This window comes from Primulina eburnea, chromosome 10, assembly GCF_022965805.1.
Source record: "Primulina eburnea isolate SZY01 chromosome 10, ASM2296580v1, whole genome shotgun sequence".
Lineage (NCBI taxonomy): Eukaryota > Viridiplantae > Streptophyta > Magnoliopsida > Lamiales > Gesneriaceae > Primulina > Primulina eburnea.
In genome coordinates this window covers 5,424,008-5,434,593 of record NC_133110.1, presented here as the reverse complement: position 1 = coordinate 5,434,593, position 10,586 = coordinate 5,424,008, and the positions used below count along the sequence as shown (strand labels likewise).

Below are 10,586 nucleotides of genomic sequence, written 5' to 3'. Positions count from 1 at the left end.
TTATTTTACAAAAATTATTTTTATTATTTTAATTAAGACTAATGAGCCTAATTAAACCCCTTAATAGACCTAAAGCCTAATTACGTATTTAATTAGTGTATTTAATATATTAAAGCACCTAAACCCCACACAATTTCTTGTCTGTTTTTTCTCTGTTTCACTATAACAAAAATGGTTTTTTCGCAGCGCACAAATTTTCTTTCCGCAGCGTATATTGCATGCTGTAAAGTTGCAAGCTGTTGAAAGTTCAAGATTATCGGGCGTACATGTGCACGCTGTTGATACAATTATGAGCATTTTGGAATTTAGCGACGGTTTATAAACCGGCGCCGATTCAATTTAAGCGAGAGTTTTATAAAACCGTTGCTAATTAGCGACGGTTTTGATATATATTCCGTCGCTAAAAGTTTTATTCACTGACTCGGTAGTGTGCTTACGAAGCGCGGACGCTGGTCCACGTGAGCAGTGTCCGCGCTTCGTAAGCGCGGATTGCCTTAGTTTTGCAAAAGTTTTTTTTTTTACATTATTTTTGAAAAAAAATTTTAAAATTAAATTAGTTTTAAAAAAAACCCGGGAAATATATGGAAATAGAAAAAAAATTGACTGATTTTGTAAAGGAACATGTTTGAGTCGATATAAACTATGATTATCATAAAAATAATATTTTTGATATAAAAATAAATATTTTTAAATTAATCTCCGATTCGACTCACAAAAATAAGTCGTGAGACGATCTCACAAAAATTTTATATTTTTGAAATAGGTCAACCGACTTTTAGAAATAACTTAATTGATTTTGTTAATTGAATTAAATCTAAATTTTTTTAGCAATTAAAATGAAATTTTGCATCTCCTAGATCAATGTGAGATTCTTTGTTTTTTTTTGAGGTGTTTATAAATTGGGAGTTGAGACGGACGATTATTGTGAGATATTTTTCATCTATAACTTTTGTTACGATCTTGATTTTCAAATTTTTGATTTTAGCAGTCAATTTTATTTAACTTTGGATTTAAAATATAATTTTATCGCAAATCTCAAACTTTGAATATCATATTATGTTTGTGTCATTACGTTAATGCTATATTGAGTTATAATTTTTTTTAATCTATATTATGATTCTAAAAAATAGGAGATTGTTGTTGCACTTACACTTACACTTCTATTACTAACATATTAATTAAAATATTTAGTTTTGTGTCATTTCTTAAAGGGGAAATTACATATACTACCCCCGTGATATCCCGAGTTGACATAAATCCCCTCGTGAAAAATTTATCATCTAAAAACTCCTTGTGTTTTTTAGTGTCCAGCTCACGCATGTCAACCATGCTTTTAGTCAAACAAAATTTTTTATTGTCCAAAATGTCCCTCCTTAAATAATAAGCTCAATTATTTCATTTTCATTTTTGCTGGGTTGGAATCCGACAAAGCTTTTGCCCTAACCTTCTCGAAACCAAGCGTTGGAGCTGGGAGATGACATTATCAACGAAGTGCTCTTTATGACATGTGCTGGGTGGTTTTTCATCGATTATCTCAGTAAGTTATTGTTTTTTTGATAAAATTTGTGCTTAAATATAACTTTTTTCTCTCTTTCCGACTTGTATATGGTAGATCTCCTTTGTAAGTTAATGTTTTTTCTTTACAATATAGAGACATCATGGAATCGATAGTTAGATTGAGTTGTGGCATGGTGGGAAATTTGATGAGCAGCACAACAACTTATACAGAGATGGTAAGAAATTTGTGATTCCAGATGTTGATCTTGATAGGTTTTGACTCGATGACTTGTTTGATATGTTAAAAGCGGCTGGAGGACAACAAATGAATGTGCATTTTTTCTTTCAATTGCCGAAAAATGCAATTACCACTGAAATGGTGAAGATTGTTGGTGATGTAGAGATCCGTACGATGTGTAATTGCTTTAGGAATCATAGTGTTATAACATTATGGTCACAAGAGAATAATTTCACCCCACTGAAAGATGCAATTATTGGTGTTGGATGTAATCCAAGTGATGATACAAAGGCTTGACCACAAGTAATGAATGCAACTGATGATAATGAAGGGAGGGACAAGTGAGTCATTTGGGAATGACCCGATAGATGATAATGACATTGGACTTGATGATGTTTCAATTGGAGATGATGAAGACTCATTAGATGGTAGCATTCATGAATCTGATGAGGATGTTGATTCAAACTCTTCTACAGAGAATGATGCAGGAGATGATAAAAGAAGAAGCCAACCGAAGCCACATAATGAAAAGGCCACAGAGTGTTGGTATAACGACATTGAGTTAGAGGATGAACTTATTAGTTTGGCAAGTTCTGATGATGATGATTCTTGTCCAAAACATCATGTCTTCTCTGAGAGAATGAACATGAAAAGGTTTGAACTGGTAGTGGGTATGAAATTCAAAGATGTGCATGAATTTAGAAGTGTTCTTGTTGATTGGACTGTGAGATCTGGAGTGGAGCTAGTATTTAAAAAGAATGAGAAAAGAAGGGTTACTGCAGTGTGCAAGGATGGATGTGAATGGAGATTGCATACCAGTTTGGTAATGGGAGGGCCAACATTTCGAATAAAAACTCTTACTGGAAAACATACATGTGTTAGGGCCAGTAGCAACAAGTTGGCAACGTATAAATACTTGTCTAAAAGGATTGAAATGATTGTGTGCGAGAATCCTACAATTCCAGTGGACAAGCTTAAAAGACTTATCAGAAGAAAATGTAATGTAGATGTGAGTAAATATAAAACATACAGGGCCAAGAAAGCTGCTCTAGAAAAACTTAAAGGAAATTTTAAAGATCAATATCTTAAACTTTGGGATTACTGTGAGATTGTTAGGAAATATAACCCAGGTAGCAAGATTTTAGTGAAAAGGGATCACTCATTTTTTGTGCCTAAATTTCAAAGAATGTATTTTAGTCTTCAAGCATTGAAGTCTGGGTTTTTAGCTGGTTGTCGACCTGTTATAGGTCTTGATGGATGTTTCTTGAAAACAAATTACGGTGGACAACTTCTAGTAGCTATTGGCAGAGATGGAAATGAAAATGTTTTCCCAATATCAATGGCAGTGATGCAAGTGGAGAATTTTGATAATTGGAGATGGTTCATTAGTGAGTTGTTGGAAGGCATCGGATTCGAGAGATGGACATTCATCAGTGACGGACAAAAGGGGCTGTTAGAGGCGCTTAATGAGCTTGCACCAGAGTGTGAACACAGATTTTGTGTACGCCATTTGTACCAAAATTTTGCAAGAAAGCATCCTGGTTTAGAATTGAAAAGAATGTTGTGGGCAGCCGCAAGTACAACAAACAAGAATGAGTTTGCTATGTGGATGAAAAGAATAGAAGCAGCTAATAGAAAGACTTCTCCAGATCATGAGACTACAGCTGAATGGTTGAACAAAATCCCACCTGCTCATTGGGCCAGGTCTCATTTCCTTATTTCTTCATTTTCCGATGTTATTGTTAATAACAAACAAGAATGAGTTTCCCAAATTACATCAACCTAACACAAGGAACCTTATTACTAAATAACTAGCATCCATTACACAAACTCATCAAAGCTTGCATCTGCATTAAGTGTTGGATCGGACTTTTAAAATCTTAAATTGAAGTATCACTTCTTCATTGCCGTTGTCGGGTGAGCTCTCGGTTGCTGGCCTTGGCGTTGAGGTCGATGCATTCCCAGCGTCCATCTCAGACTTCACTTCGGAGGAACCTCCAACATCAACACCTCGTACGATTTCAGGCAAACACCAGTGGAAATAGCCACATTTTTTAAAATAACAACAATAATACAGACGTCCTTCGATGGTTTGGTTTCGGTTTGAACAACTCTAATCTCTGCCCTAACATTGCACTTGCACAGTGGAGTTTGGGGATATCTTACATCAACATTTGGATTCATAATTTTGGATCAATCTAGGGTTTTTAAAATGGGAAAATGCAGAAGTCGCGAAATGAAGAAGAAGAAGAGGTTTCTATTTTTATACCGAACGAGGCCATTTTAGACAAAAAAACTCATAAAACAATGACAATTCGCAACTTTATACGCGTGTTGTATAAACCATACTGGTGAGGGGGCATAAGCTGGACATTAAAAAACACAGGGAGTTTTTAGATGATAAATTTTTCACGAGAGGATTTATGCCAACTCGGGATATCACGGGGGTAGTATATGCAATTTCCCCTTTCTTAAATTATGATATTTTATTTATATCTCAATATATATCTCAAACTTACACTTTTCTACAAGTTTTATTAAATCATATCAATAAATGTCATTTTTCTTACTATACTTTTCCAATGAAAATACACATTGAATACATGTAGATTCTATATGATTTTTTGCAAAAAAAATTTATATTTTATTCACAATATAATTTGATTAGTTTGATTTATTTTGAACATTATTCATAGAAAAAAAAAAGTAACGATAAATTAAAAAGAATGAAAATTATTTTCTACTTTTGAACTAAATTTATGATATAATTCTTATAATTTTTAATAGATATAATCCTTATAATAAATATGAATTATATTGATATTATCATTTGTTATATATTACGATCTATTTTTTAATTGAATAATGCTTATGATTCTATTTATATATTTGTTTTATTATACATATTTATTTGAGTGATATTATGCTAAAATTTTGTTTTACTGAAATTATTAATCACCAATATTAATTGTTAAATGACTGATTATTATATAAAATTAATTATTTATAATATTTATTCTAGAAAAAACATAGTAGTTAAATAAAATCCTTAAGGGCTTAAAAGTTAGAAAAAAACACAAGTGATATTTAACTTAATAACGAGTTTAATGATTTTATTTTAACATTATAATGATAATTTAGTAAATTAAGATATTTTTATTAGACGTTTGTCTATGTATACTCCGTTTAAGTACATTTTGGTTTTGATTTTGGTAAAATTCATTATTCTGCTAATTTTGTTTTTATTATTTTTCATTTTGAATGATATTCGGATGAAAATATTTTTGTTGATTTATCATTTAAGAGAGCTGTCATTATGTCGCGGATTGAAAAATGTCGTATAAATAAGTGAATATATATGATTTATTGTCATGATATATTTTTATATCTTGTGTTTTGATATATTTATATTGAAAAATACTTATAAACATTATGTTATTGACACAATTTTAAACATTATCTCATTATCGTGATTATATTTTTTATTATTAGTCACGCACGTGCGTGTATAACACGTGAACATTCTTAGTATTTTAAAATATACAATTAGATTTATGATTCATTCAACGCTATAAAAAATGAACCGTAGTGTGGAAAAGTGAACCAAACTGGGAAAAAAAAATTGTTGAACTCATCGGATTAGACATTTCTAGACCCGAAAATTTAAAAACAAATCAAAATATTATAACCTTTTTTTTATGAGAAACATAATATATTAATGATTATAAATGGTTTAGTACAATCTGAGGATAAGAAATCCGCTAAGCCAAATAAGAGCTCAAAAAGAAATTAAAATCCGAATACAACACAGCACTTAATAAAAAACACACAACCAATCCCTGTATAAGTCTGAGACACTGATGTGTTCATATTCCGGCTGCATCTTAGCCCAACTCACAACTCTGAATTTGACTTTGTCCCATAGCTCATCTACCGCTTCCGCCTTGTCTTCAAATAATCTTTTATTCCTTTCTAACCATAAGGACCATATGATACAATGATCAATGATAAACCAGAACCGCAAATGCTTCCTCCCTTTGTGCAAACTGGTTCTACAATATACATATCCTTTGCTTTATCCGGTGCAGCCCACACCAAATGCAACGCCTTGAAAGCCTTCTGCCAGGCCCAAATCTGTGTAGAGAAAGCGCAATGAAGAAATAAGTGGTCCTAACACTCCTCATTCCTACTACACAAACAACACCAATTAGGACATAATACACAAGTGGGCCATCTTCTTTGCACCACGTCACAAGTCTGCAACTTCTCCAGCGCCACAATCCATGAGAATACTTGAACCTTCGGCGGGACAAGTATTTTCCAGATATTCAAAAAATGAGATGTTGAGGATTATAGGATTTGGTTGGGGGATTCTTCGGGGCTTTTTTCTGTAAAATCTTTTTACAATTCTTTCTTTCCTACATCCAATGGAAATTTCTACCTAATCCTTACCCATTGGCGTTGGTGAGTTGATGGCAGATAATTGGAATTAAAGATAGAAGTACGGATAGAAAAGCTTCAACTTTGACAAACATCCGAATATTTGAGGTAAAATGCTAATGTAAATATGATTGTTATCTTTTATCTTTTACATGTAAAGAGGTTGGAGACCCTCGTAATGCTTGCATAATAAAAATGCATAATCCTTTAAGTTTTCCAACTTTATAGCGTTTAAAATTGGAAGGCGGGCTCGAAAAATAAAGGCTTCAACTTCCGTTCGACAGTTAGTTACAGATTTGTATACATGTAAAGAACATAATTCATACTTACAAAAACAGCACAAATCATCCACGATATATTAGCTCCAACGTTGAAAAGATCGTGTTAAACTTCTTGATGATATGTGTAGGATTAGCTGAATCCAATGTAGGAATGTTGTTTGATTAACCTTGACAAACGCTCATTAATGATGGAATAATCTAGCAAGAATGTCCGGTAACGAACGAACACAAAATTGGTGATGATAATCTGAAAAATTACCCTGTTTAGCTGGAAAATATTCTATGCGCTATGACTATAATTAATATAAGGTAGCAGCTTCCAGAGAGGTAGCTCAAGGTAATGTCTGGTTCGATAAGCCCATAGATTGCGCAACTTCCTTAGATGTAAAATTATCAGCTTGCTCCTGCCATCATATAGAACACGTCAGGTGAAATGAGACAACAAATCATTCATGTCTCCATGCATGGTATTCAAGTACATTGAAATACAATTTTAACCCAGACTTTACATAAATTTACAACTGTGTTTCTGTACTATGTTAAAGTCACATTGCTGGCGGAAAAGAACATGGTATCACCTCAGCATCTGTAATGCCCAAGATTTTATATCGTGTTAAATTACGATTATTGATTTTTAATCGAGACGATTATGAAAGGGCTAATCGGGACACGGTTTGAATTAAACATGAAAAGATGTTGGTGCGAGGAAATGAGCCTCGCGCATATGCGCGACTTGATGCGGTGCATATGCGCGGAATAGGCAGAACCCCTCGCGCATATGCGCGGCGTGTATCGGCGTACATGCGCGAGGGTACCCGAGAGTTGTGAAGAATTCCTCGCGCATATGCGCGGAAGAGGTGCGCGCATATGCACGAGTCTCCGTGAAGCTAAATCACATACTTTATTTTATTGATTGACAGCAAGAAAGGTATAAATAAATGTTGATTCGGGATTGCACAACTCGAGTTAGGTTTGACTTGAGTTTCCCTAAATCACATACTTTATTTTATTGCATTGATATTGGCAGATTATCAGATTGATATGTTTATTCTATTGACTTAGAGCAGAGTCAGAGTTTGAGTCTAGGGCAGATCAGCCTAGCTAGGGCAGAACCGCCGAGTCTTTGTCAAAACAGCTGAGACTCTAGACTTACGGTGTATCGATGAGCTTAGATGTAGATCGACGTCTATTGTAGACAATCGATACAGCATACCAAAGTCTAAATTAGATTGGGATCCCTAGGTTAAAATAAGATAAGAAGTCATTGATTTAAATACAGATTTGTATTTGTTCATGTAGTCAGATTGAATACATGTTTTACCGATTGTTTATGCTTTTATATATGTTTTATATGATTGCATTGATACATTGTTTATACTGGGATATTTATATCTCACCGGAGTTATCCGGCTGTTGTCTTATTTGTATGTGTGTATGGCAACAGGTGGGACAGGTTCAGGGTCACATCGGTGAAGAAAGAACGAGTTAGAGTGGAGAATACGGACTTGGATTAAAGATAGGGTTTAAACACTTGATAATTAGTTGTTGAACCTGAGATGTGTATGATTGTATATTTTATCAGATTTATACTTTTATACTGATATGTATAGGAGTTTGATTCCATTACTTTCCGCATTTTAAAAAAAAAAATTACACCCTGTTTATTATAATTGATTAATTAGTCCCAATCACGATTAAAAAGATGATAGTGTCCGGGTCCCCACAGCATCCAAATAGGAAACGATCGCTGATACTAACTTAACAAAAAGTACAAGTGCCTCGTGGAATAGCTGTGACAGTCATCGAATTCTATGCACGTTTTATTCCCTTAGTCAGTAAAACAAATATCACAGAACAATTATTATTCACGAGTTGATTTGAGTTCTTATATCCAATCATGTTGATTTTCTCCTTCAATCGGTTTTGTAAGCTTGTAATCTTCGGAAAGTTAAAACATAAAATCATCATATTTCTTTTCACAACCTCATAATCAAGCAGTAGAACCTTGTGATCATTGTATTTTTGTTTTCTACATATCAAACATTCCATCATGATTGAAAAATGAACATATTTTGTACCTGAAGACGATGCAAGAGGTACATCAAGAAGAGATGCACAAATACCTGTCAACATTACCATACAGTGCCATTAGCCAAACGACATTTGGTGAATATGAACTACGATAAATGGACTTGGGTGTAAATGTGGAGTAGGTTTGAAGTCAAATTCCTCTGGCTTATGCAATAGAACTAAGTGCAATAATAGAATACAATATAGTACAGTAGCATAGTTCAAATGGCTCATAAGAACATCTGTCCTTGGTCTCATATTGATCATCCAGGCAAAGACTTGCTTGAAAAAATCTATCAATATCACAAAAAATTAAAATACCTCAACAAAAGGGAATAAATTGCCTGTTTAAGTACATGACAAGCAACTTAAATTGTGATTAAACTGATCCTGTTCTCACCAGATAGAAAAGCAGGATAATTCGAGCAGTTGGATACCGCCAAAGAAATCTTGTGACCCTGACAGCTCCAGAATCTAAAAGTTTAGCTGCCTTCTGCAACTGCATCTGATCGGTATTGTTACACACAATATAGTATTACAAGAAAGAGCTGTTGGAAATTAAACAAATTAATTTTACCTGTAAACTCGCCGTAGCCATGTGGCGATGATGCAAGGGAAGAGGCCTGAAGTAAAGAATATCAGCCAAAAAATTAACACACACACACACACACAATTGCGTAGAAAATACAAAAGATCTGGTATGCAGATTTAAAAATTTTATGACTCGATGATCTATAAGATAAGGAAAATCTAAATTTAAAAACAATTAACATAATATCTGACTTTTAAACTCATATCGAGGCCCTTAATTTATAGCAGGAATATGATAGAAGACTCTACATGTATCTATATCAGAATTTGAAAGTCCAAGAGTTCAAGTAATGGAGAGCCAGGTTTTGCATGCCTTTTGCACTTTTGCACTGAAGTTTCCTCAAGAAATTATCACCCCAAATATGTATGGTAGTTTTTGGTGAATATCTAGTTGTTGATTTATGTTTCAAAATATAAAACAAGAAAAAAATGTTTCAAGATCACATGAGAGTTTAAATTATGAAGACACTGGTTCGAGCAAACAGATCTTTGGGAAAGATACAAAGGCAAAGTCGCATCTACTGAAGGTGAGACAGAACAATGCAGTAGCATCACGACACAGACTTCTGATTCAGACAAATCATCACTTTATTATTCAATTGCTTCATAAGCATCCGGGATTAACAACGGCGTTAATCACAACAAAGCAAAGAAATCTTGAATTTAGATCAGAAGCCTATATGAATTATGGTGGTCATTGTTTTTATGTGGAAAAAAAAAAGAAATGATCAAGATACATGTCTAGGAAAAATTTCTACCGATTATGTTAACAAATGTTTGGGCTACTGGTGGAATTGTTTAGGCTACTGGAACTCACAGTGCACAAAATATAAACAAGGGTCTTTATGTTTAAACAAGCATGCATCGGGAACGATTAAGAAAATGTACTCAAAAACAAAAATAGATGCCAAAGGCTTGAAGGCAAAACAATAAGTTATTTTCCCCATGGCCAGACACAGTTTGTAGTGAGTGTAGTAAGTCATCAATGCATGATGCAAGATATTAATAAGATACCACACTAACTAAAGGAAATCACAGCAAATGTATTTCATTCAAGACAAATGATAGGTTTACTACTCTAGATTTACACATATCTGGGTTATGCAAGCTCAATGGATAGAAGATCTTCATAGGAGGAAAATCTTGTGACCAGAAGACCCAAGAACAAAACATAGTGGCTGGCAAGTGCAGAGAATGAATTCAGAACTATGGCAACAAGGATAATGTGATTTCTCATAGTTAAAGATGATATCAGAAGATACAAATATCAAGTGGGATGGATCAATAAGAATATATTATGACAAGAAATCAGAAATAAAAAAAAAAGCTTACAGTCCTATTCGCTACAACAGGATTAAAATATAGAAGTGGATGAATATTTCATCGAAGAAAATCTTGATAGTTTCCTTATGCACACTGGTGTTCAAATCAATTTTGTCCACACTGGGCACAACAATCAGGTGTTCTAG

The 10,586-nt window shown here is 33.7% G+C and overlaps 2 protein-coding genes across 7 annotated transcripts in view; one reads left to right on the top strand and one right to left on the bottom strand.

The window, feature by feature from the left end:
• The first annotated feature begins 2,060 nt into the window (after positions 1–2,060).
• LOC140803725 (uncharacterized) lies at positions 2,061–3,497 on the top strand. The gene has a single exon (XM_073159616.1). It carries the CDS (start codon positions 2,061–2,063, stop codon positions 3,495–3,497), a length of 1,437 nt encoding a protein of 478 aa, XP_073015717.1.
• Positions 3,498–6,510: 3,013 nt separating this feature from the next.
• LOC140842752 (golgin candidate 1-like) overlaps positions 6,511–10,586 on the bottom strand; it is a 28,295-nt gene continuing 24,219 nt past the window's right edge. For 3 of the 6 annotated variants that reach the window (XM_073210868.1, XM_073210872.1, XM_073210871.1), the window contains exons 18-21: positions 9,104–9,149; positions 8,927–9,031; positions 8,535–8,579; positions 6,511–6,860 (exon numbers count right to left, since the gene is read on the bottom strand). In XM_073210868.1, the coding sequence (XP_073066969.1) occupies positions 6,789–6,860; positions 8,535–8,579; positions 8,927–9,031; positions 9,104–9,149 (268 nt within the window). In that variant the 3' untranslated portion in view covers positions 6,511–6,788. The remainder of the gene's footprint in view (positions 6,861–8,534; positions 8,580–8,926; positions 9,032–9,103; positions 9,150–10,586) is intronic. The other 3 variants (XM_073210869.1, XM_073210873.1, XM_073210874.1) reach the window with 2 other exon arrangements.

Coding starts and splice junctions, on each gene's coding strand:
- LOC140803725 (XM_073159616.1), top strand. CDS start 2,061: ATGAAGGGAGGGACAAGTGAGTCATTTGGGAATGACCCGATAGATGAT.